Raw genomic sequence first — 25822 nt, 5'->3', positions numbered from 1 at the left:
GCGGGGAGGAGGGTAAACTCCTGGGCTGCTGCTGCACAAACGGTCCTGTGTGCCATCTACTCGAAGGTGGCATTTCCTTTGGAAGAAATAAAGTGGGAGCACTCAATGCTGTGAAGAGTAGAGGAAGCCCGGGGCTGGGGGGGGGGGAGGCAGGAGCCACAGTGGGGAGCCAGAGGGAAGAGGGCGGGTCTGCCCAGCACAGGGTGGCTGGGACAGATGAGGGCATCTGAGCCGGACCTGACCTAGCGGGCGTTGAAGGGCAGGGATGCAGAGCTGCAGGTGATGGGAGAGGCCGTGGCTGGTTTTTCACCTAGCCCTGGTGCTTGTAGCCATCCTGGTAGGAAGAGGCCGCCCTGCTGAAGCCCCTCAGAGGGGAGAGAAAAGAGGGGAGCTCCTACGGGCCTGTTTGGGATCGGCTGCTCCGGCATCAGCCGGTGCAGAAGAACTTGCTGGGCTGCTGGCAGTCTTGGGCATCTGGCAGGAGGAGGAGGCGGAGGAGGAGGAGGGCCCGCTGGGTGGGGCAGCGCTCGAGAGGCAGCCAGCGGGTGTGGCCTGGACCTGGGCAAATGAGTCCCAGAGCTCTCCTGCTTTCCTTTTCCAGCCAGGCTGCCTCTTGTGAACTGAGCACCTCGGCTTCCCAAAAAAGACCATGAAAAATGGGGAGGGGGCTATGGAAAGGGGAGCAGCCAGGGCCTGTAAAAGGGGCTCCAGCAGGCAGGAACCGGCCCAAGACCAGCTTCCAGAATTAGCCATGCTCTCCCATCGGCAGCGGGTCAGTGATCTTGGGGGAGCAGAAGGGGGGGGCTTGCCATCTCGCAGGCAGTCTCCATGCCTTCGTGAGGAATGCCATGTCCTGCGATCCTGGCTTGGTGGCAGCAACCCAGCCCCTCAGAAAGGCATCTGCGCCAAGACCCCCTCACACCGCTATACCTGCCCCCCCCCCGGTTGTTTCCAGGGTCCCCTGACATAGGAGGAGACCAGCCTCGAAGCCCCCTCCTCAGAGCAAGCACAGGAAAGAGCTTGGTTCCCTTTCTTGTCCAAGGGGGCCCGTCTCCCCCTTGGTCACAGGTTGGGTGACCTGTGTGGGAGGACCTGCTGCAGGGGGGGGGGCACAGAGACGCTTAGCCTGCAAAGAACTGCAGGGAATAACTGGAAGGGGGGGCAACGCAGAGTTGCAAGGGGCATTTGAGGGCCCTGGCAGGTCTGGGGGCAGGGAAGCACCTGTGAAGCCGAAAACTTGGGGCGAGGGTAGAATCTGCAGTGGGAGCCCAGGGAGGGGGGTGATGGCAGACTTGGCAGCTACACACAGACATCCTCTGCTCCCCCACAGGCCTCAGGAGGAGGGAGGACCCTGATTGTTCTGGGAGGCAAGGAGAGAGCGGGGGGGGGGGGGAGAGTGTCTGCCTGGCCAGCAAGGAAGGAAGGGGCTTGTTGGGGTGCCAGGAGGCCCTTAAGGGACAGCCCAGGAGTTTGGCCTTGTGGGGCTTAAAAGTGAGTGCCTGAGCTATGCTGCTGGGAGGGGGGGGTTGGGTTAGTCCCTGCACCAGCATGGAGCTCACTTGGGGTGCCAGAGACTAAATGGGGCGGGGGGGACGTGGGGCGCCGCCCCCTATGGGGATCCGCTGTGGATGGGGCTTGGGGGAGCCCTGGTTCTGCCTGGCCTTGGGGCTCCCCAGGTGCTCTGTCGTGGCCACCCGGGAATGCCTTGGCAGCCACGGAGGAAGCCACTGGGCTGGGTGGGCAGAACTGTAGGGCTGGGCTGAGGCAGGCCAACATGCTGGGAAAGATGGCAAATGCGGGGTGGGGGGGTCCCCTTTTTCTGTCCTGTGTGTCTCAGACAATCTTGGAGGGGTGCAGCAGAGCGGGGGAGAAAGAAGGCCTTGATCCAAAGTGGCAACCTCTGCCTCCCCCCCCCTCGACAGCTGCAACTGACTTGCGAGGTGCTGCTGGTGTCCTGGGCTGCACCGTCCGGCAGCAGCCGGGGCTGGGTGTCCAGAAGAGGCATCTCGGGGCGCCTCTGGCTACCGCATCCACGGGGTTCCCAGCTCTGCGTCCGGCTGCCCGGAGCCATCTCCACAGCCAGGCTGAGTGGAGGGGGGCGCTCGGCTGCTGCTACTCCCCCCTGTGGCCAGATTTCGCAATTACGTTCGCCCTGGGGGAAGCCCGCTCTCCCCCAGCCAGCCAGGCGTCCCGGGGCAGAGCATTATGGTGCCTCATCCCGGGTGCAGCACAGCCTCTGGGGCGGAAGAGCGGCTCACGGTGCCAAACGGAGCCCCACGTGTCCCTGGAGAGCAGGACAGCTGCAGCAGCAGCCCCGGACTGGCTGTGGTGATTCCGATTATGGCCATCCAGGTTTTTTTTTTTTTAACTCCCGGCTACTCCCTAGGGCAGGGATGGGCAACCTTGGCTCTTTAGCTCCGCTGGCTCAGGAATTCTGGGAGTTGAAGTCCACGAGTCATAAAAGAGCCGAGGTTGCCTACCCCTGCCCTAGGGGGACGTCTGATGGATTTCCTTGGAACCCGGAATCCTAGGGATCTGATTGGCTGGCCAGTCTGGGGAAGCCGGCTGAGTCCACGTGTGTGGGTTGAGTTATGTTGTGGGGCCTTTCAAGAGGGAGCATGGGGGGAGGGTGGGGTGTGGAGGTCCCCCAGTGATGGGCTTTCTCTGGGTCGCATTTGTGGGGCTGCCCTGGGTTGAGAGGGGACTGCGGGGGGGGGGTGTCAATTGGGGTCTGATGGGATTAGACAAAGAGAGCAACCGGGTTTGGCCAGGAGGGGGCGCAGTCCCCCTTGTGCGGGCTGGCCCTGTTTTCCCCGGGCAGGGAGAGCGGAGGGGCCCAGCCGAGGGAGGCCTTGGGATCTGCTCGCCGTCGCTGCCTCAAGGCCGGGGCTGCTGCCTCCGCTGCTGCAGGATTCCCCCCCCCCCAAAAAACAACCCCAGGCCGGCTTGGGTGCAAAGGAAGGCGAGGGAACCTTTGAGCACGTGCGGCATGCGCCCCCCCCCCTTGGACTCCATAAAGCCGTTGGCCGTCTCAGGTGCTAAAAATGAAACGGGGGGAGGACTATGGGAACGGGAGGGGGGCAGTCTTTAACTCAGACCACATTGGAGAAGTGAGGAGTCTCATCTCCAGCCTGGACTTTGGGCGGGGGGGGGGAACCTGGGCATGAAGCTGTCTCCGCCCAGCCCTGAGCCTTGCTGGCGGCTGACCTTTGACCCCCCTTCTGAACCCAGGGCTGCATGGAGGAGCCCCGTGCCTTGAACAGCAGAACCAAGCGGAGCTAAGGGGGGGGGTGAGTGGTGGGGGCAAGCAGCCCAGCTCCCCACAGGGCCCAGGCGGCAGGGGAGGCGGGCCTTGTGCAGTGGCCTGACCCGGCCTCCCTCCTTATCCGCTGGTGGCACCTGCTCTCCCAGGTCGCCAGCCCGCCCGCCCGCCCGCCCGCCTGCCTGCCTGCCTGCCTGGAGGGCGAAGTTCAGCTGCAGTTGTCTGGAGGACGTGGAGCCACGATGGACGGGCAGGCGGGCGCCTCTCTCCACCCCAGGGGTAGGTCCTTCCCCTGCAGCTAGGCGGAAGGAGCAGGCAGGCCCTGCACAGCCGGGGGGAGCGACCCAGACCTGGCTCGGGGACTGCCCCCCCCCCGCATGGCCACTCCCATGTTCCACCGCTCAGGCTCAGATCAAGGGGGGCATCGTGGCTGCTCCTGGACTGGTGATCCTTTTGTATCCCCCCCCCACAGGTCAGCTGGAGAAGATGACCCTGCGCAGGCAGCTGGAGGCCCTCAGCGTCTTCCAGTGGGTGCTGACCTTCCTCTTCTTCGGTAGGAGCGGGTGGGGGGAGCCTGTGGGCCCAGGCTACCTTCCTTCCTTTTGGGGGGGAAGGTGGCCCCCCAGAGCAAAGGGACCTGGGGTCTCATGCTTCCCAGGGGCCCGCCCAAGGACTTTCTGAGCTCAGGGGCCCTCTTCTACTTGCTCAGTCTTGCCTCTAGGAGGGAGGCATGTGGGCGGGCAGGGGGGGCAGGGGGCCCACGTGAAGCCTGCCCTTCCCCCCCCAGGCCCCTTCTTCACCCTGCTTCTTATCTACCTGCTCTTCACCTCCTTCTGGTCCCTGAGTGTGCTGTACTTCATCTGGTGGATTGTGGACTTGGACACCCCCCTGCAAGGTGCTGAGCTCCCCCCTCCCCCCGGAGCCCCCCCTCTCGTCCCCAGCCCAGGGCTGCCCACCTGGCCTTCAAGCTGCCAGGCATCTTCCTGATTCTCCTGCAGCAAAGCGGGGGCCCTTGCTGTGTCTCCCCAGTGGGGCAGCATTTGAGCTGGGACCCCAGATCCCCTTTCCTATGGGATGCGGTTGGGGAACTGGGCAGGGGATGGGATGGGAGGGGGGGAGGGGGCAGGAGAAGGCAAGAACTGCCGTGCCTTCTAAAATCCCTGCCTGGTCTGCGAGGACTTTTAGCCACGCAGGTTCCCCCGGGGGAAGCTGGATCTGGACCAAAGTCAGCCATGAGACCCACCCACCCCCCCGCCGGTCCAGCAAACTCCAGCCTCCTCCCTCCATCAGAAGGCCAGCATGGAGAGAGATGGATTTGTGGGGAGCCAGGCCCCACTGTTCCCCTTGCAGGACCACCCACCCACTCTCGGCCGCTGTGCTTGTCCTGGCAGGGGGCCGTCGTAGTGACTGGATGAGGCGCTGGAAGGTCTGGGAGCTGCACCGGGACTATTTCCCCATCAAGGTAGGAGGAGGCCAGGCTGGGGGCGCAGCGGCCGGTCTACTTTGAAGGGGCAGCCCCCCAAAAGAGCTGCTTCCCGCTGGACCCAGTTTAAGGGGATGGCCTGCCCTTGGCCAATGTCCCAAAAGCCAAGCAGGAGAGCACCAGGAAAGGCCCCGGCTGAAAACCTGCCCCAGCCAGCTGTGGGTGGAGAAAGGGCCACAAGACCAGCTTCTCAGTGTCTTGGAAAATGGGGAGCAGATGAAGGCCCTCTTTGGGTGGGACAGTTAGCCTGTGGAACCCATTGCCACTTGCATTGAGGGCAGCTCTGCCCACGGGTGGCTGGCCACCCGTACGGGAAAGAGAAGGCAGCCCCACAGCGGTCCTCTTCTCCCCCTGCTCTCTTCTCCCCAGCTGGTGAAGACTGCCGAACTGCCGCCCACCAGGAATTACATCCTGGGCTCCCACCCCCACGGCATCATCTGTGCGGGAGCCTTTTCTGCCTTCAGCACAGAGGCCTGTGGCTTCTCCCGGGCCTTTCCCGGCCTGACCAGCAGCCTGGCCCTCCTGGCTGGCCTCTTCTACCTGCCCGTGTATCGCGAGTACATGATGAGCTCAGGTGGGAAACCTTTCTCGCCCCAGCCCCACCCCACCCCCCGATCCGGTTTCTGGGCCAACAGTTGAGGGCCACGTCCTTTAAACCCCCGAGGCCAGGGGCCATCCATTCTGGCGTTTTGTGGTTTGGGAGATTTTTTTTTTTGGCGGGGGGCTGCTGCAGTGACCCTCTCTTTGGTTTATTTGGGACACAAACCCGAGCTAAGAGAGGACCCATCCCCCGCCTTTCTGCTTTTGACCAGGGTGTCTGTCCTTGGGAAGGCCGACTAAGGAAATCTCCTTGGTGGGAGGGGGGGGTCAGGAGCCCCCAGAGCTGGGAGGCAGAGGTCAAAGGCGGCTCCAGGTGCCCCGTCTGTCCTTCAGAGGCCTCGGTCGGCCCAGGGTGGGGAATGCAGCCACCAAGGGAAGGCGCACTAGCATTATGCAATGAAGTGGGTCCTTCCCCCCCCCCCAACTCAGGGATCTGCCCCCCCACCTTCCTTGTCCCATTCCAGGGATGGTGCCAGTCAGCAAGAAGTCCCTGGACTTCCTGCTCCGAACGGGGCCTGGACATGCGGTGGTCATTGTGGTGGGCGGGGCCTCAGAGTCCCTGGACTGCAACCCGGGCGAGCAGCGGCTGCATCTTTCAGGCAGGCGAGGCTTCGTGCGGCTGGCGCTGCAGCACGGGTGAGGGTCTCCTTGCAGCCTCGGCAGGAGTAAGGGACGGGTCCTGGAATGGGCGGACTGGGGGCACATTTTGGGGGATCCCCAACTTCTTCACCTATTGGAGGAAGAGGCCTCTTCTCCAGGCTGAGAGAGCCCCAAGCGCAGGACCCCACTGTGCAGAATCTCCCCACTTTCTGTTTCCAGGGCAGACCTCGTCCCCGTTTTCTCCTTTGGGGAGAACGACATTTTCCGGCAGGTGCAGTTCCCCGAGGGCAGCCTCCTCCGGCGTCTCCAGCATCGCTTCAAGCAGCTGGCCGGCTTCGCTCCCTGCCTTTTCGTGGGACGCAGCCTCTTCTTCCGCCACTGCTGGGGGCTCCTGCCCCAACCATCCCCCATCACGGTTGTGGGTGAGCCTGGGATCTTCTCCCCCTCTCCGGGCTGTGGGAAGACAGCCTGCACTGGCAAGGCAGGGCCAGCCTTCGGCTGCACTTCCTCTCTCACACAGATACACAAACGCAGCACACATTTTCTCTCTCATTTGCAGTGGGGAAGCCGATCCCTGTCCCTTTGCGCCCACGCCCCAACCCGGAGGAGGTGGACCGCTACCACGCCCTCTACGTCCAGGCACTGCAGCAACTCTTCGAGGAGCACAAGGGCAACGGTGGCCTCCCCCCCTCGCAGCAGCTCTTAATCACCTAGGGACCCCTCCCCGGCCGGGGAGCCAGGCGCCCATCTCTGCTGCAGGCTCAGGCGGGGGTCCCCTCTTCTGCTCCCCGGTCTCAATAAAGAGTGTTACATTTTGTGGCACCAACGTCTGGTTTCTGCCTCCAGTGGGTGTGGGGCTGCTCTGGGGAGCCCAGCAGCTGTGCCGGTTATCTGAAGTGGATACGGGGAGCTTAGGCCAAAGGAGGCTACGGAAGGAGGCAGGAGGCCCGGTGCCCCTCCTCTTGGCTGGAGGCTTTGCTGGATGGGGAGGGCAAGCTGCATGTTAGCCGGGCCTCACCCAGGTGGACTTCAGCAAGGCATTTGGCAAAGTAGATCACAGCTTCTTGGTGAGAAAGAACAATGTGGGGTAGGCAGGATCATCATCAGATGGATTCGTAGCTGGCTGACCAATCACACTCAACGTGTAATCCTCAATGGAACTACATCTACATGGAAGGAAGCGTGCAGTGGGGAGCCCCAAGTTTGCCTCTTGGGCCCAGTTCTCTTCAACATCTTCATCAATGATTTAGATGAGGGGATAGAAGGGGAACTCGTCAAATTTGCAGACCACACCAAGCTGGGTGGGGGGATCACTAACTCTTTGGAACATAGATTCAAGTTTGAGAAGGATCTCGACAAACATAAACACTGGGCCCTATCAAAACGCAATTTGGCCACGAGAAGAGTGAGGTTTTACACTTGGGCCAGAAAAGCCAAATGCACAGATATAAGATAGCGCCTGGCTCAACAGCAGTAACTCTGAGAGAGATCTAGGACTCCTAGTGAACAAACAATTAAATAGGAGCCACCTGAAAAACTGCGTACAGATCTGATCACCACAATATAAAAAAGATGCTGAGACTCTAGAAAAAGTGCAGAAAAGAACCATCAAGGAGGGTCTGGGGGCTGAATTGCAGGACGAAGGGTGGAGGGAATGAGGTACGTCTCTAGCCAATCAAAGAAAACATTTGGGGGTGGGGGGGGGGACATGATAACTGCCTTCCAGTAGTGGAAGGGCTATCGCCCAAAAGGAGAAACGAGAGAGCAGGAAAGGAGCTGATGGGTGGAAGGTCATTAAAGAGAGACCCAGCCTAGAAGGAAGGGAAAAATTTCCGAGGGAACAATCCGTGGAATGGCTTGCCTCGCCTCCAGAAATGGTGGCTGCTCCATCGCTGGACGTTTTCAGAAATAGACCGGGCAAACCATTTGAGCAGGATGGTAGACACCCTGTCTTGAGCAGGGGGTTGGACTAGAAGACCTCCAAGGTCCCTTCCAGCCCCGGGATTGCATGTTCTTTGTTCTGAGTGCTGCCTCCCCATTTCGGGGGATCCAGGAGGGAGGCGCAGCGGACGGGCAGGGATCAGCAGACCTCCCCCGCCTGCCACGCGCTCCATTCTCGTTGACCCCCTAGAGGGCAGCGGGGGGCATCTTGTGGGGGGGGAGTCTTCCCTTTGACCCGCTAACCGCTAACCCTTCGGCCGCGCTACCGTGCTGCTCATCGGCTGGCGCTGCCCGGCCCCGCGGTGTCTCTGCAGGGCTTGAATCTGGGCCAACGCGGAAGGGCCGCCCTCCAGGGGTGCCCTGCGAGGGGAAGGGCCGCCGCCGCCTTCTTCCGCAGCGCTTGGGGCCGGCCGGGAAACATCTGGCGCGCCTCTATTCCCGAGCGCTGCCCGTCGCTTTGCAGCCAGCGGCGCCGCCGGCCTCCACCCGCAAAATGAGACGGCGGCTCGCAAAAGGGGAGCAGATCGCCACGCAGGCACCGCTGGGATTCGAACCCAGGATCTCCTGTTTACTAGACAGGCGCTTTAACCAACTAAGCCACGGCGCCACCCGTCGGCTTGCATCCGCGCGGGCCTGGCTGTTCAATGCAAGCTGGCATAAGTATGTCGCAAAACCCGGCCAGGAGTTTTGTGGTTGGATCGGATGGAGACGGACGGATCCCGGAGCGGCGTTTCAAAACCAAGAAGCGGACCGGCCGAGCAGGAAACGGGAGCGGGACAGGAGGAGGCGGAGGCCCCTTCGAGGGCTGGGGAGGGGGCGCCGCGGGGAGGTCCGACTGCTCGGGGGATCCCCAGATGGAACTGAACTTCAGCCCCTCGCAGCTCCCCTGTCGGACGCTCGCGGATCAGGGCTGCTGCTGCTGCTGCTCCTCCTTGATCAAGCGGAGCCGGCTTCCCATCCCCGCAGCGATACTCTGCGGCTCCGTCTTTCCCCCGAAGGGGCGAGGAGGGAGCACTCCCCCCCCCGCCGGTGTCGGCGCAGCCCGGAGTAAAAGGACGATATTGACCCCGACGTGATTCGAACACGCAGCCTTCTGATCTGGAGTCAGACGCGCTACCGTTGCGCCACGAGGCCGGCGGCGGGCTCTCTCCGGCATCCTCCCCTGTGGGCCTGGCACCTCCTGCTCGGGCAGCAGGCGAGGAGTCTCGCCCGGGCCTTGAGCGGAGGCAGCCCGGCTACCCTGCACCCCCAACGCCCCCCAACGCCCCGCCAACCAGCCCCTGCGGCGCCCCCGTCCCGCCCGGAGAGAGGAGCCAGCGGGAGGCGCAGACGCGGCTGCCGAGACCGGCCCAGCGGCTGGAGCGGGAATCGGGGGGGGGGGGGCTTGGTCAGGGGAGGCTGCCCGTAGGCGCGCCCGGCGGGATGGAGAAAGCGGCGAGACTTAGAGGCATCCTAGGCGCGGGAGCTCCGGTGGGCCGCGGCAGACCATGCGGAGATGCTCCGGGGCCGTTTGGCTGCCTCGGTTCATGAAGCGGAGCTGCCAGCCGCTCCCCCACCCCGGTCTACACGAAAGCGGGCGCTCCCGGAGTAAGCGGACGCCTTCTCTGCTTCGGGAGCCCGGGGCCTCTGTCCGTTCGGCTTCGCCTAGGGGTCTTCAGGGGGGCTTTCGACCTACGGGACAGATCCGTGATTTGGGACTGGACGGGGGAGGGGCGGGTTCCCCGATGCAAGGAAGCGAGCCAGGTTCAATCCCCGAAGAGTCCGGTCGATTCCGTCCCAGCCGGGGACTCCGTGCGAGTTAATAGTCCGTGGAGTGGCTTTTAACTTACTCGTTAATGCCCTGGAGAACGGCTCAGCCAGGAGTTTAAAAACAGCTCTGCCTGTCAGAATCAGGCCAGCCCCCCCCCCCGCCCCAAATGCGAGGCCGAGGCCACTGTGGGCCCTTCAAGCAGGAGCGGGCCACGCCGTCCCCAAGTGCGCCTCTCCTGCAGATTGGTGGCGCAGCTCCCCGCCCAGCCGCCCCCCCCCCACGCCTCCCTCCCTCCCTCCCTGGGTCACGGCAGCTGGACCGCTGTGACGGGCTGTCGTGCGGCTCCCCCGCTTGGATGCGCGGCCTGGTTATTTGGTTATTGATGAACTCATTATCGACTCTTGGGTAGCACGTGGACAAGTTTTCTCCACGACGCTCCGTCCCTAACCAGATTTTTTAGCCCTTTCCATTAATCTTCCTCTTATGGCCACAGTAAGCGGTGCCCCTCTTCCTCCCCTCGCCTTCTCCCTCCTTCCCCAGCCTCTGAGCCCTCCCAGAGATCGGGCTGGGCCTTCGCCTTCTGGGCCCGGAGTGGGGCCGTTGGTGCCTCCGGTAAGAACTCCGGGTTCATTCGTTTGGTCAGCCACCGGTGGCTTTCTTGGCTCTCCAGTCTTCTCAGGGGTCTTCTCCCAGACCAGAGTCCGAAATCCCCACCTTGCTTCTGCCCATAAATATAATAAAATAATAAAAATAATAAAATAAAATAATGAAATGAAATGCCTGGAATGCGGCTCTGACCCACCCGGCCCAGCCAAGCCGCCTTCGGGTGCTCCGTTCAGATGCACCTTATTTTATTTAGCTGGGCTGAGGCGCTCAACTCAGGTTCCCCCGCTCCTCCTCCTCCTCCAGGGCTTGGGGAAAGCAACGTCCCCTCGCTTCCCCCATCCTTGCCCCCAGCGCCGGCTCCCGGTCACCAGTTAGGAGCCTTCCGGGCGAAGGCGGGGCCCGGGCCTCCCACCCCAGCTGGGCTCCTCACTCCACGGAGCCCGGGGCCATCAGCTGTGCCAGAGTAGGTAGGACCCGCTGCCTGCAGCGGGCGCCCTAGCCCTGTCGAGGGTCCCGCGCCGCTCTGCGGCCTTGAACGGAGCCGGTGCCCGGCATCTGCCGGTGGGGAGGGGCGCGTCTGCCTCGTCCGGCCTCCCACGCTCGCCTCTCGCGCCCTCGCCTCCCCCAGCGCTGACGTAGAAGCGCGCACGAGCGGGGGGGGGGAGTAGGCGCCCCGTCCAAGCCGTCCGTGGGCGGGGCGGAGGGATGGGGGGGGGTGAGCTTATCTCCATTCTTCCTGGGAGGCGAGAAGCTCGTCGGGCGCAAAGGCTCCGGCGCCGGAGGGTCCTAGCAGGTGCGCCATCGGCTCGCGGCTCGCTCTGCTCCTCTGCGCTTCTTCAGCAGGTATATCGGCGCCTCCTCCTCCCTGCATCGGCCCGTCGGCCTCCGCGGGCCTTGGGGGAGACGGCTGGGGGCTGCTTGGGGGGGGGTTCGGCGTGAGGCGCTGGCGCCCCTCCCGCTCCCTCCTTTCTGCCGCCGAGGCCGCGGGGGAAGTTGGTTGCGGCCGGCAGCTCCGACAACCGAGGAAGGCCTCCGCGGCGGCGGGGGAGACAAACGACGGGGGGGGGGGACGCGAGCTGGCTTTCTCCTCGCCTCCCGTTCACTCCCCGGGAGGGAAGGTCTCCCTCCGGCCTCAGCCTCCCGGAGCGCTCTGCCCTGCAAAGGGCCGAGGAGGAGCCTCGGCCAGGGGAGGATGGCTGGCCGGAGCGGCGTTTGGTCCGGGGGTCTCCTTGGCTCTCCGAACCCCGCCCTGCAGGGTTCCCCAAGGAAGGATGACAGCTGCGCTCCCCCTCCGTGCCTTTTCTGTTTCCAGGGCTCATCACCTGAGCAACGGCAACGAGGCCGTTGGAGGCCCGTCTCCCTCCTCCTCCCCCCCCGTGTGTGTGTCTGTGTCTCTGTGTGTGTGTGTGTGTGTGTGCGCGCGCAAGAGAGAGAGAGAGAGAGAGAATGCAAGGAAAAGGCAGAGCAATGCACCCCGCTACTCACCCCGATTTTGCCAGGCGGGCTTTGTGGGCCAGTTCACCTGCCAGGGAACCAAAGCTGGACTGAGGCAGGTGAGGCTGAAGCTCCATCCCAGTCTTAAGAGGGCTGTGGCTGAGGGGCTCCGGCCGCCAGGAGAAAATGGTGGGGAAATAGGACAGAGGTCACACCAAGGGCATTGGGCTGAGGGCCTCTGCCCGGCTCTGGGGTCAGAAGAGAGGACTTTGGTTGCGTCCATCTTTGGACAGGCAGCCCCTTCCGGCCCACGCGGGGCATTTGGCTCGGCCATCCTCTCCAGGCCATCCTCTCCGTGTGCCTCTCTCTGACAGCCAGAGGCCCACCTGCCCTTGGTTCTCGCTCTCCCGTGGAGATGGTGGCCGCGTGGTTAACAAAAAGTCATTTTTGCTGAAGCTTTGACTGTCCCAAATTCCCTGGATCTGACCGGATGTAAGGATGACTATGCTTCCTTCATCCAGATCCCGAGGCTGCGTTTTCCCCAAGGCACAGCCTGTACTGTGACAACGTGTCTCCCTCCCCACTTGGTTGTAGGGCGCCAAGTGGGGCTTCTGCGGAAATCTACGGGAAGCAGGAAGGACCGGCTATACAGAGATGACCAGATGACCCACGGGATCATGGAACCACCTTCTCTTTCTGGGCTTATGTCCACCCCAAGTTCCTCTCCTCCCTGTCCACCCTCCTTCTCCATCCCGCCCGAGAGAACCCGTCACAAGCCTGCGCCCTCTGCGCCCTACCGGAGGCCAGCCGGGCTGCCTGCAGAGGGCTGCTGTGGGACTCCCCTCCGTGGCCCTGCCTGGGGTGCTCATGGAGCTCTGTGTCCCTGCAGCCGCCGTTGCCTCTGCAAGCCATGAAACTGGAAAGTGCCGCCGACTCGCAGCTGGAGTTCGCCATTGCCACGGAAAGGGATTTTGAGGAGATCCTGGCCATCTCCAAGGGGATCTACGGGGGCCTCGACTACCTCCCAAGCCGCTACCATGCTTGGGTCCATGAGCCAAACCGCACCGTGGTGCTGGCCAAGAAGAACGGCGTGGTGGTAAGGGCCCGTGCGAAGCTGGCTCGCTGCCTCTCTTCCCCCAACCCTTCAGTGGAACTGAAGCCGGGCAGCGGGGTGGGTGGGTGGGTGGGTGGGAGAGGCTGGTGGGGAGCAGCATCGGTCACTGGAACAAAGGAACCCGGATCCTTCCCCAGAGAAAAGGGCACGTGGCCCTTGGCTGCCCAACTTACTGCCTCTCTGAGGGGATGGCCCTGGGACCCCCGGCCTCCGAGTGTTCAAGGTGCGCTGCCACATCCTCCTGTTTCCAAGAGGGGCGGCATTATAGCGGGGTTGGGGGTTTGTCCGTTACTCTTATGAATTCTTGGTGCGCCTCCCTGCAGTGGAGAGCCCAGCCGAGCTTACAGTCCAGACCAACGGCCTGGCCCTAGGATGGCAGGCAACGGATGGGAAGCAGCCCCTAAGCCAAAGGGGGAGGCGTGACCTTGCTCTTCCTTATGCGCATATATTGTGTCCAATAATGGTCCCAATTACTTTTGTCAGGTTGTGGAAGGAACAACCTGAATTTGACAAATGGTTTCTAAACGTGCATTGCCCCAGAAGCATTTGGCTGGAGGCCAGACGGGGTTAGCCCTGCGGTCCCTTTTGTGTTCTTCAAAATGGAAGAAGAGACGCTTCTGAAGCAGAAATTCAGAACGTTTCCAAAGCTGTAATGCGGCTCTTTCACTTTATCTTTGGTGAATATGCCACATTGGGATGCCCCCCCCGAAACCTTTGGGAAGGAATTTTCAGGCCAAGGCAAGCACTGCTCGGATGCCCCCCTCCCCACTTCAGAAGCTGGAGAAGAGAAGCCCCTTCCCCTCTCCTTCAAAACGAGCTGTACTTTCACGTTCACCAGATTGTTCACGCAGGTGCCAGGCGGGGCTTTGGTCCCCCCCATCAAGGAACCTGGGGGGCCTACTTGGACGAGTGCAGTGGGGCTGATGGAGTTTGGATCCCGAGTGGCCATGTTTCATGTGGGGTCAGGGCCCCTCCAGTGCTTGCTCCACCCATCGGACCTCTTGGAAGTTAACCCTCTGCTCCTCCCCCCCACCCCGCAATCTGCCCCCAGATAGGGCTCCAGTCGGTCTACATCATTGACGCGGGCGAGACCGCCCTGGTGGAGGGACTGCGCGTGGCACCCTGGGAGCGTGGCAAAGGCGTGGCTGGGGTCTTGCAGCGATTCTGCTCTGCCATGGTGAAGGAGAAGCATCCGGAAGTCAAAGTGTCACGCCTGACCCGGGATGACAAGCTGGGCCCTAAGGACTTGAGGAAGTATCGCATCATTGCAAAACAGGTGAAGGAACCCTGCTCTGGAACGACCTGTCCCTTCTGGGGGGGGGAGGCTGAGGAGGGGGGCAGGACCAAGTATACCAAAGCGCTGGGGCTCTGTTCCTGGACCAGCTGGGCCTAGGACAGGTGGATGCAGGACCCTTGGGAGAGAGGTTGAGGGCGCAGACTTGAACCCAGGGCTCAAGGCCTTGGGCAGCCTGGCAAGCTAAGGCTGAGCACCCAGCCCTTCAGCCCAGACCGGGGGCACGGCCAGCAGGCACGCTCCCCAGCCCACGGGATGCATGCCCAAGCCTGCCACCCTCAGCTCTTTGGGGAAGAGGCTGGGGTCTCTGTTGGGCCCCAGGCGAGGAGGAGATCCCTGCTGGCCAAGCGCACCTCCATGGCCGCCCAGCTTCTCAGCCAACCCTCAGCAGCCCCTTCCCTTGTGGCTGGGCCCTTTTCTCTTCGCCCCCTTCTTTCCATTCCTCTTGGGAAAGGCCCCCGAGATCCACTCGGGGGCCAATCTGCTGGCTGCCTAGCAAGCCCTCCCCACCTGGTTGCCTTCCCTGCAGACCTGGCTTCCAGGAACACCCCCACCCCCCATTTCTAAGCTGCCTGGCGGGACAGAAGCAAATGGGGATCCAGCCAAACCGGAAGGGCCTGGAGAAAGAGCCCCCTCACCGAGTCTGCACTGGACGGGAGCCGCTCAAGGACCCCTCCTGTGGCCAAAGGAAGCAGGGCCAGCCCTGGGTGGGGGGTCTCCTCAGGCAGGATGCCAGCAGGCAGAGGGCGGCCACCTGCCAGAGTGGCCCCCCCAGCAGGCAACGGCTTGGTTGTTGCCCCGCCAGGCTCTTCCCGCCCCCTTGAAAAACCCTCCTCCCCTTCCAGGGGATCCTTCTGGTGCGCTTCCAGGCCCAGGAGGTGCTGTCCCGGTTGGACGCTGCGGTGCTGGCGGAGGGCGGCTTCAGCCCGGAGCCTTCGGAGCTGCTCCTGGAGAAGGAGGTGCCGGAGGTCGTCCTGAAGGAGGCCTTCCGGAGGGAGGTCCTGCCCAACCAGACCATCATCCAGGACTGGCAGCCCTTCCAGGCCACCCGGAGCAACCTCGGCCTCCTGCAGAAGAAGAGCCTCTGCTGGGTGGTCGATCAGAAGGCCCGGCCGACCGTGGCCACCCTGAGCACCCAGCCCTTCCCCATCCCGCTGGGCAAAGACTGGCACTACCTGAACATCGACGCCTTTGGCCGCAGCCTGGCCCACCTCAAGAGCCAGCTGGTCCACCACCTGCGCCTCCAGGTGCCCGCCCTGCAGGGAAGCGTCATGTGCCAGCTGTTCCTGGAGCCCCAGCTGTGGTTGGAGATGGCGGCCTTCTGCCAGGAGGCCCTGGGCCTGGAGCTGGCGAAGGACTACACTGAGCAGTACCTGCTGGAGGCCGACATCTGAAGGGCAGAGGGCCCCCTCCCTTCCCGAGCCCGCTTTGTCCACCATGGGTCTCCCCTGCCTTTCCGACAGGCCCGATCTGTCCTCTCAGGTGGGCCACACAGGCCATCCCTGCGGAGAAGACCCAGGCCCAGGAAGGGGACACCCCCCCCCGCGTTGGCTCTGCCGCCAAGGCCTGCAGCCACAGCCCTTCCCTAGGAAAGAGCCCAGGGGAAGGGGCGGACGGGTGGCCTCTCCAGAGGGCTGGGTCTCTCTCTCCCTCCCTCCCTCCCTCCCTCTCTCTCTCTCTCTCTCTCTTTCTCCTCAGTCCTGTTGAGAGGTGTCTCGCCTACCCTCCCCCCCAGCCCCCCCAGCTGTTGGCCATATCTAGTCAGTCATATTTATTACATTTATACCCCACTGCAGCCCCACAGGGCTCTTGTCATATTGACAGGAGTTCAAACATGGTGAAAATGTCAGTGGTTAACATCCAACATCCATTTAAAACCATCCAACATCTGAGATGCTCAAATCAGAAAACCCAAAAGGGAAGCCCACGTCCAGTCCCAAAGGCCTCTGCCTGTATTTCTGTCCTCCACGCTCCAGGAGGCGCTGAAGCCGGAGCTCCCTGTCCAGTGGGAGGCCATTGCGGAGGGCCTCTGTGCACCCCCTCCCCTCCCCCCCCCACTGCCCTGGTCCTCCCAAGTGCAGAAGACCCCCAGCTGCCCTTCCAGCGAGATTGAGCGCAGGGGCTGATTCGGGTGGGGTGGGGTGAAGGCACTCCAGAAGCATCCGGAAGTCAAGCCACGAAAGGGAGTGTCTCTGAGCCCCTGGAGCCGCCCCTGGGGGCCAAGGCCCTGGTGGGCGTAAGGTGGCCCCATCAGTGAGCGCTGGATAATCGGCAGTCCTTTGCATGTGGGGGCAGCTGAGGCTCCTGCCCTACTCTTGAAGCTCATGCCAAGAGGCCCTGGGGCCAATCCTCTTGCCCCAAGGAGGCCCACAGCTGGGCACTGGTCAAGCTTTTCGCCTATTGTCCGAAGTAGGAGGCCCTCTCGGCCGTGGGTTCTCTGCCAAGACCTGCTCCTGGGGCCAACCAGACACCCCGATGGACAAGCCGTAGCTCCTCCTTGCTCCAGAGCTGCGGATACCCTCAGCACACTGACGGTGTTGAACCCCAAACTAACCTATAACTCAGCCAGTGGCTTCTTGCAGAGGTAAAACTGGGTTTAAGTTGCACCCTCCCTCCCTTTCTTTCACCCTGACTGGACCAGCCTTTGTGAGGAGCCCCCAATCCGGACCAAAGTCCCTAAGGAGGCCGGGTGGATGGCGCTGAAAGCTGCTGAGGGGCCTGAAAGGAGCTGGACCGGGGTGCTCTTCCCATCCAGATCCCAAGAAGGGATCTTATCCAGCAGTGCAATCAAAGCTGTTTCCGTCCCTGACCAGGTTCCAGACCCTCTGCTTTATCTGAAGACGGTGGTTTGCCACCAACTCGACAGCCTACTAAGAACGAAGGGCGACAGACCAAGCAACAGCTATACGGCCCCTCCGGATGCAGAGAGGCGGGGGAGGCACGCCCCAGCTCCCTTCCAGGCCACCAGGAACAGCCCTTCTGCCTGGAGACGCTGGCCGTCTCCCAGACAGAGGGAACAGCCTCCCTTGGCAGCAGCACGAAGCCACAAGGGCCCAAGCTGCAGGCAGAGAGGGCATCTGAGAGAGCGCCCTGCCCCCTTCCCCAGGGGGAACCGGCCAAGCTTACTGGCAGGTCAAGCGGAGCCAAAACACGGGGTGAAAGGGAGTGACGTTGCTGGCCCACCAGCATTGTGCCAGCCGGTCACAGTGCCAGCAAGAAGCCTTTGCAACAGGATCAGCCACTCTAAGAAAGGCCGCTGGACAGCAGCCCACAGAGCCCAGGAAGGAGGGAAAGGGCTTGGCCCCTCTTACTGCCACCCAGGAGGGGTGAAACCGGGTGGGTACCCGGCTCAGTCGGTCCCTCTCTTGCCCGTCCGCGCAGGTTCCGGGAGTTGAGTCTGCGCCTTCTTTTCCGGAGGTCCTGCAGAGGCCCAGGAGCCGCCCGGGGCTGGCCAGTGGAGAGAGATCATTCGGGATCAGGTGTGCCAAGGGCCTGAGGCACTGCTTGTGGCCAGCGGTCTTCCCAGTCAAGTGGCCGAGAAGATCCCTGGCGCCCCTCAAAGCCAGCCCTCACCCGTGAGCATCTGGGGCTCACCGTCGAAATGTTGAAACCTTGCAGAGGTGGATGGCCTCAGGGACACTCTGACCACAAGGAAGCGGGGGGGGGGGACACCCTCCTTGTCCAGATCACAATCGCTCTGCGAGGAAAGAGGAGCTGAGTGGTTGAGGGAAGCCATGAACTCCCGGGCTCTAGTAGATCCAGACCAGCCTGCAGAGGGCTTGGAGTCCCCAGAACCAAAGTTGGGGGCCTCAACTGCCAGCTCCCTCCCTGGGTACAGGGGACTAGGAGGGGATCCAGGTGGCCTGATCTAACCCAAAGACACGCACTCACACACCCCCTCCCTTTGATCTGGGCTACCTACAAAGTCCATATACATCAACCCTACCTCTACCTCCCACTCTGAAAGGACCACATCGCCCCCTTCGGAACACGCCCCAAGGTGGCTGTTCGTCTACCACAGCAGGCAGCGGGGCACCTTTGCAAGTCTGGGGCCAAGGCTACATCCAGGTTGGGGGTGCAACCCCAAGGGGCCCAGCTGCTTCTGCTGCCCCCCACCTCCCTGGCAACAGCCGTGTGGATACGGCGAGGGAGCCTGGCAACGGGGCCGACGTAGGTGGTGCTCCTGGCAATAGTCCATGTGGCCACGTGAGGCGGGAGGAAGGGTGGCACCAGGTCGCCACGTCCTTTTGCTGGGGCCCCTGCCCAGTTTTCCCGAGTGTCACGTTCAAAGTGAGCCTTGCGCAGTATTAGAAGAAGCCTCCAGAGGCAAATCCTTTCCCTCCCACCTGGGCTCTGCCTGCCCCCCAGCAGCCTTTCCTCGCCCCTGGTTTTGCTCCCTGGGGAGGCAGAGGGAGCGTTGGCCCCGGGCGTTGCCAGCCGCCCTTGCAACTCAGTCCTCCTGGGGGGGGGAGGGGGTGCCCCTCCCTCATAACTGCGGAGTCCCTTGTTCACTCCGAGAGCTCCGGAGGCCATTTAGAAGTGGGGGGGGCTGCCTCCGAATTCGCTTCCCTTCGGGCACAGCTGCAGCCTCTCTGCCTAATTCTCCCGGGTGGCTTATTCCGGGCCTGCCCCACAGGGCCAGTTTTCCTCCGGAGGTGGGGGGGGGCAGAGCTGGAAGTGGCTCCTTCGGCTGGGGACAAAAAGCGAGCAGACTCGCAGCGCCTGTCAGCCAGATTGGCAGAGCCCGTTGGCGGCCTGCTCGTCCTTGGGCTGCCGTTAGGAGGAACAATGGGGCAGGAGGGGGAACGTCCTACGGGGGGGCCGGAAGCTCCGCCCCCAAACGCCTCCCTCCTCAGGCCCTTTGGATAAACAGCCGATGACTTTTGAGGGACGGTGCAACAAAGGCACGAGAAGCACCTGAGCAAATTAGAGGCGTAAGGAAAAAAGGGAAAAACAGCTGAATCTCGTGGACGCCGTTCTTTCCTCCGGGACCCTCCCGGCCTCTGCCCGGCCCGCCCTCCCGCCTGCCGCTTCTCCCCTGCCCTTGAGACGCCCCTTTGAGGAGCTCAGCTGCCCCAGGCTCCCCGCTCCTTCTCCGGCCGGCGGCCTTGGGGCCTCCCCGGCTTCCTTTTCCCCGAAGGGCCAGAGGGGCTCCGTCTCGCGTCACTGCCGCCCCCAGCAGGGACCCCCCGCCCCCCCCCCCGCTGCGCTTCTCCTGCCGCAGCGGGCAGAAGCAGCGGGACTTGACGACTTGTTTGTATCCTCCCTTTATTATTTTTCATAAATACCTCAGAGAACACACATAGCACTCCTCTTTCCCCCCCCCAGCAACAACAACCCTGTGAGGTAGATTGGACTGAAAGAAAGGGACTGGCCGACTTTCGTGTTTCATTTCAGGTCTAGAACTCGCCGCCTCCCGGTTTCTAGACCAGCACCCGAACTTCTACACCTTCTTCAACCAATATTTGTTCCTTGCAACCAGCCGCCATCTCCCTTGCTATCGGCACTTGCTGCCCTTCAATTTTTTCCACTGGTACATCACTTCGTGCTGGTTTTTCATTTATGTAGGATTCACAATTATTTGTTCAGCTTGAACACAACTGCCCTGATCTTTGAACATCCTCCTCACATTTTTCAATGTAACCAGCATGGCAGATCATTCACATCTGGAGCAGAACATCTGCCTCAGAATCAATGGATATCCTTTCTGGGGAAGTTTCAAGAGAGGCTGGGGTGGCCTCTGTTCCCGCCTGGCAAGGAGCCGGGCTGGGTGACCCCCCCCCCCAACCCACCGGTTCCAATCTGCCCTTCTGTGGCTCTGTGACCCATGTCCAAAGCTCCCGGTACACCTGCATCCCCAATCAATGCACCCCAAACCTCCCCACAGCAGCCCCTTCTAACCTACAGAGATCACAAATGGTATCATGTTAAGAAGAGACATCATCTCTCCTTGGCTTTTATTGTCTGCCCATTCTCAAAACATTTGCATAGTGAACTGTTTATTCTCAGACATGCCCCATCAGTTCCAGAAATGCAGTTTTGTCTGTGTTCACTGTTGTCACTTTTTGCTTTCAGTAAAAGAACAAGAAACGTCCTGTACAGTTGCAACCTTTGCAGATATGTTGAAAAAGTCACACAGCCATAAGCAACCCACCTCCCACTTTTAACATTTCTCCAGTTATACTGCAGGCTTAACCATTCTCAATATTCTCACAGTATTTAGGTTTTCATTTTCATTATTCATTTTCTGGAAGCTAACAATAATATTAAACATACTGAATGCCAGCCGTTTGATGGTCTGTTTGTTTGTTGAGTAACATCAATCCAAGTCCACCCTTTCCTTTGCTAACCTCTGAAATACCCCTTCAGCAATCCTTTACTTTGGTTTTATTCCAAATTTCATGACTTTGATTTTCATTCACCGTCCCTTGCACTCTTCCAAATGGGAGCAACTTTTATTTCTGTCCACCTCGGTTTCTTCTGCCTCATGGGTCCCTCACTGCCTCATGGGTCCCTCCTCTGCTCCCTCTGCATGTGAGGCGGCCCTTTTCTCATCCTCGCCTTCTGTAGCAGCCCTTTTTGGAGGGGAATTTTTGCTTGTCCCCAGCCTCCTCCTTGCAGTCCCCGTTGGCATCCAACTCCACATTCTTCTGGGCACTTTAATTCTTTTCCGTTTCAAGCTTCTTCCGTTGTTGCTGTGGGCGAAGAAGGAGAGTGCAAAAGTTTTCTTGAAACTCAACATTAAGAAAACCAAGATCATGGCTTCTGGCCCTCTCAATTCCTGGCAAATAGATGGGGAAGAAATGGAGGTAGTGACAGATTTTATCTTCCTGGGCTCCAAGATCACCACAGATGGGGACTGCAGCCAAGAAATTAAAAGACGCTTGCTCCTGGGGAGGAAAGCTGTGGCAAATCTAGACAGCATACTAAAAAGCAGAGACATCACCCTGCCAACAAAAGTGTGTATAGTCAAGGCCATGGTTTTCCCAGTTGCAATGTATGGATGTGAAAGTTGGGCCATAAGAAAGGCTGAGCGATAAAGAATGAAGGCCTTTGAACTATGGTGCTGGAGAAGACTCCTGCGAGGCTATCAAACCGGTCAGTCCTAGAGGAGATCAACCCTGACTGCTCTTTAGAAGACCATATCTTGAAGTTGAAACTCAAGTACTTTGGCCACCTAATGAGAAGAAGGACTCCCTGGAGAAGAGCCTAATGCTGGGAAAGATGGAGGGCAAGAGAAGAAGGGGACGACAGAGAATGAGGTGGCTGGATGGAGTCCCTGAAGCAGGAGGCGTGAGCTTAAATGGGCTCCAGAAGATGGTAGAGGACAGGAAGGCCTGGAGGAACGTTGTCCATGGGGTTACGATGGGTCGGACACGACTTCACAATTAACAACAACAACAATGTCCCTATGGTAAACCAAGAGTGACAAGTGGCAATACAAACCATTCTGTGACCAAGAGGGCCTCATCCTGAAGTGAGGAATTTAGCCTGCCAAGACGAGACCCAACTGAGGGAGAGTTTCCCAACTGGGGCTTCCTCCAAGCATGGGCCAAGCAACTCCCTTCACCGGTAACGTCAGCAGAAAAATTGGAAGCCAGGCAGTTTATATGCTCTGGTGCCCCAAAGTGCTCCCCTCTAAGCAAGTTGTCCCTCCGCATTTTGCACCCAGGGCAGTTTTTGAAAGGGGAACGGGGAAGCTAGCACAGAATGTACTGGTTGGTCTCTCCCCAAATAAACCCCAAAGCAAGGTGACCCCAAAGTTCAAGATGCCTTTGCTGGGGGGGGGATGTTCAGCAAATAAGGCCCTGTTGCAGGCCATGGGAGCAAGGCCGGGATCTCCCCCCCTTTGTGCTTCTAGGCAAGCCAAGGGGAGAAGGAGCCAGACCTGGGGGGGGTCACCTCCCTTGCTCAAAGCGGGGTCTCCCCTGCTGTTCCCAGAATTCTTGCTGGCAGCGCAGCCCTCTGTCCCGGCTTCTCTTTGGGAAGAAGGCACAGAGGACACCAGATGCTGCAAGGCAGCAGCTCAGGAGACGTGGTGAGGCAGGGTGAGGCCGCAAGGCCAGGCCTGCCCTGGCAGAATCGGGACCGGCCCTTTGACTGGCTGCCAGACCTGGCCTCACTGCTCCCTGGTGCTGGGCCCCTTTGAGGCTGCGGGAGGGGCTCAGCTCAGTCACTCCACACCCTTCTCGTGGCCCCCTCCTCAGAAGCAGTCTAGCTCCTGAGCTCCAGAACCTTGCAGGAGGACCTTTGGAGTAGCTGGACAGAGACTCTCACCCAAGGGCAGCAGGAGAGGCCGTGGCTTTCCTTAAAAAGGACAGGGACCTGGGGCAGGGGGAGGGGTGGGCTCAGCCATTGGTTCTTGGGCCTCCCCTTGCATTGGCTCCCCCACCACAAAGTTCCCTCCAGACTGTGGAGAGTGCAAGGCCTGCAGTTGGGGAGTGCCAACCTCCCTCCTTAGTGCTCAGCCTTGGAGGAGGAGGAGGAGGAGGAGGAGGTCCCCTGCTGCCCCCAGACCCCTCCCTCCCCTGATAAGAGCCTCCTGGAACCTCCATAAGGATTATCAACAGGGTGGGGGAGGGAGGGAGAGAGACTGCTTGAAGCCATTCCTGCCCTTGAAGGAATGGTGAGGGATGCAATTGGGAGGGGCTTCTGCCCAGTCAGGGTGGGAGGGCTTACTTACCAAGAGGAGGGGGGATAGGCATACAGCAGTTTCCATAAGGGGGGATTCAAGGCAAATGAAGAGAAGCTCTTCCTTACCCTGCACCACCGGTAACCATGGAACTGGCTGTCTGGTGGCCTTTAAGACAACAGAACGGCAGCCGCTCTCGCGCGCTCCCCCCCCCCCGTTTCTCTCCCTCCCCTCGTTTCCCGAGCTGGGAAATTGTATTAAGAACCGGAGCCTGATTTCCCGACGTGCTCTCCATGCTAATAACGGTTGTAAAACAGGGCGCTACTTTCGTGTGGCAATGGCGGCTTACTTTTCCTGACATGGCTGAAGGTGTTGGGGAATTGGGGGGAGGGAGGAGCGAGGCAGAATAAGCCCCTTAAAAGACGGAGAAGAGAAAACTGGATTCCCACCGCCTGGTCAGGCAACGGGCCAAGAGCTGGGAGGGAAACTGACCCACAAGGAGATCGTTGGACAGATCTGGCGGCGCGTGTCTTGGGAAGCCCAAAGGATCAGACAGGAGAGGAATGGACGTTTCCCTCCCCCCCATAGCGACCCCCTTATCCGACGATCCATAGAAGCCCTGGCAGAATCTTTCGGATCCACCCGCTCAGTGATCCTCCTTCAAGGAAAAGAAGCGTTGCTGATCTGTCCCTCCGCCCACCGCCCCGCAGTTGCTAGGCTGTATCTCTATGCTGGACGCCCCTTTAAAGCCCCTCTCCCCCGGCCCGTTGCACTAAATTTAGCACGGCGGGTCTTCGCCGCGCTCTGCGAGCTCCGTGACTCATTCTCTGCAGCCGTTTACTGCGTCAGCGGATCCGGGAGGGGGAGGGGGAGGGGGCGGGGGCGGGGGAGGGGGCGGCGACCACGAATGTGACAACCGGCGGCGGAGAGGGGGCGGCCACCAGCTACACCGCAGCCACACACCGGGATGGGTGGGGCGGAAGAGGGCCCGCCCCGCCCTGCGCTGCCCTGTGGCCTCGAGAGCAAAAAGCAGAGAGGCGCCCCTCCTTCACTGCCCCCCACCCTTCCCTAAAGGGTCCTCTCTGGCGGAGGCGAGACTTCCCTTCATTTCTGGGCTCGGGACAGGCGGGCCGGAGGGGCTGGTTGCCCGGGGAGGGGGGGTGAGCTCCCAAGGCAGCGGAAGAGGGCCGGGGGGGGGGGAGAGGCGAAGACGTCACTTTGGCACCTGCTTCTGATGCCGTTTGAGCTCTGTTCGAAACTTTGGGTCCTCTTTGCCCGCTTCTCAGAGACGACTCCCCCCCTGACGCGGCTCTCCAAGGGGGCCCAAGGCGCCCAAGGCTGCCGGAAAAACATCTCCTCCTTTGTGAACCTTCATTATCCGTGACTCATCCCGTTTTCTCCTCCAGCCGCCGCCCCCACCCAGGACCTGCAGCGAGCTGGAAACGCGTTGCGGGGGGAGGGCGCCCCGTACCTGCTTTTGGGATTGGAGCCGCTCGCCCCCCTTGCAGTGGGATTTGTTTCCCCCTCCCGCCACTCGGGCGGCTGATAACAGCTGAGGCGCACGGGGGGGGGGGCGGCTTATGATTCACCGCTTCCTAGAGGAGGAAAACAAGAGCTGGCTGGTGCAATGGGGGGGGGGAGGGGAATCTGAGCCAACTTTTCCCCCTCGCTTCATCCGGTTTAAATTTCACCCTTATATACCGCTACTACTTCCAACCTTTTCGGCTTCGCGGCACTTGGCCGCTCTTAGCCGATCCTGGGAAGCTGCTCAGGATCGGCTTCCTTAGCGTGAAAGGGGAGGGCAGCGAAGAGCCCCGGGAAGGGCAGGGCACGGCTTCCGGGCGGTGGCAGAGAAAATGCGCGGCTATTTCCAGGAAGGCGACGGACACCAGCCCCCCCCCCCACCTCTCGTCTAGAGGAGCTCCCCACGGCCCTCTTTGGGGAGCGCCGTTTCCCAAGGTTGGCGGTTGTGGCTCCTCAGGATATCGGAGCCCTGAGCCAAGAGCGAAACCGCTGGGCTGGAGCTAAGGGAGGCGGGCGGGGGGCTCCCTAAGGAAAGGCCAGGGCGGGGGGGGGGAAAACGCTCTCCAGGCCTCTGCCCGCCGGGCCAGAGCAAAGCCGGGCCTTCCTGGGCCCGCGGGAAGGGAGCTCTCCGAGGTGCTGAAAGGGGGGGCTGCGTCTCCCAGCCGCCGAGCCAGGCGCCCTTCTGCAGGCTCGGGGTGGAGGTTTCCGGAAGGGCGCAGCCCCCGAGCCACGGGAGCGACCCAGGCCGAGGCTTGCCCCGAGAGTGCAGAGAGCGCCAACGGCCAGCGGACCGAGACTGCCTGCAGCTCCTCACCGCACAAGGGGGGAGGGCAGGTTTCCTGTCAGCTGGGCCCTGGGTCGGAACCAGAGGAGTAAAGTCCCCGAGCGCCCTTTTTGTGCAGAAAGCAGAAGAGCCAGGATGGCATTAAAACGGCCATGGGCGCCCATGGGACTTTGCTGGGCTACCGCCTGGAGACACGAGAGACACCTTAGGGCTAGGAGGTTCTTGATGAGATCTAGCGCCTCTCCCACAATGTTATTCTCTATGACCAGCACTTTTGTAAAGGCACCCCGCTCTGAACACGCACTAGTTCTTCCTCTGACACGCAAATTGGCCCCGTGGGCCCCGTTGTGAGACCCTGAGCTTGGCAGGGAGAGCGCTGCTGGCCACATCAGATTCCCGGGTGAAGGGGTGTCAGAGGGTGAGCAGGTTGCCTGGCTGTGAGCTGTGGGTGAGATAGAGCCCTGATGGGGCACACTGCCCACAGCTGCCAAACTCACCAGGACACCTGTGGTCACACATCCCCCCCTCCCCACCCTTCAGTCTCCCCACCCTGTCAGCCTGGATGGCTGAAAGCAGCACTCAGGCACAAACAGTGGGAGGGGGCTTTTGCCGGGGGTGGAGGGTGGGCAAGGGGTCTCCTCCACTGCCCCTCCCGCTTCTTCCGCATTTGGGCTGGTGGTTTAAAGCAGGGCAGAAACCGACTGGCAGAATAAGCTGAAGGCACCCAGTGGCCTGATGAGTCCTGGAGGCCCAGCTGGCAGTAAGCCATTCCGAGGGTCTTCGTTTATTTATTCCATT

At 61.3% G+C, this 25822-nt stretch overlaps 2 protein-coding genes and 2 non-coding genes across 4 annotated transcripts; 2 read left to right on the top strand and 2 right to left on the bottom strand.

Moving 5' to 3' along the window:
- The first annotated feature begins 3504 nt into the window (after positions 1-3504).
- Positions 3505-6659, top strand: MOGAT3 (monoacylglycerol O-acyltransferase 3). Its single transcript, XM_015813174.1, has 8 exons — positions 3505-3541; positions 3735-3815; positions 4050-4157; positions 4654-4724; positions 5115-5319; positions 5810-5981; positions 6165-6367; positions 6505-6659. Exons 1-8 carry the CDS (start codon positions 3505-3507, stop codon positions 6657-6659), a joined length of 1032 nt encoding a protein of 343 aa, XP_015668660.1.
- Positions 6660-8419: 1760 nt separating this feature from the next.
- Positions 8420-8493, bottom strand: TRNAT-AGU. The gene has a single exon. It is a non-coding gene; the product is annotated as a tRNA-Thr (tRNA).
- Positions 8494-8948: 455 nt separating this feature from the next.
- TRNAW-CCA lies at positions 8949-9020 on the bottom strand. Its single transcript has one exon. It is a non-coding gene; the product is annotated as a tRNA-Trp (tRNA).
- Positions 9021-12586: 3566 nt separating this feature from the next.
- NAT16 (N-acetyltransferase 16 (putative)) lies at positions 12587-15478 on the top strand. Its single transcript, XM_015813197.1, has 3 exons — positions 12587-12772; positions 13842-14066; positions 14930-15478. The coding sequence occupies exons 1-3, from the start codon at positions 12587-12589 to the stop codon at positions 15476-15478; spliced, it is 960 nt and encodes a 319-aa protein (XP_015668683.1).
- Positions 15479-25822: the final 10344 nt, after the last annotated feature.

This window comes from Protobothrops mucrosquamatus, unplaced genomic scaffold (genome assembly GCF_001527695.2).
Source record: "Protobothrops mucrosquamatus isolate PMUCROS unplaced genomic scaffold, P.Mucros_1.0 scaffold141, whole genome shotgun sequence".
Classification (NCBI taxonomy): Eukaryota; Metazoa; Chordata; class Lepidosauria; order Squamata; family Viperidae; genus Protobothrops; species Protobothrops mucrosquamatus.
This window is presented reverse-complemented; position numbering and strand designations above follow the sequence as displayed.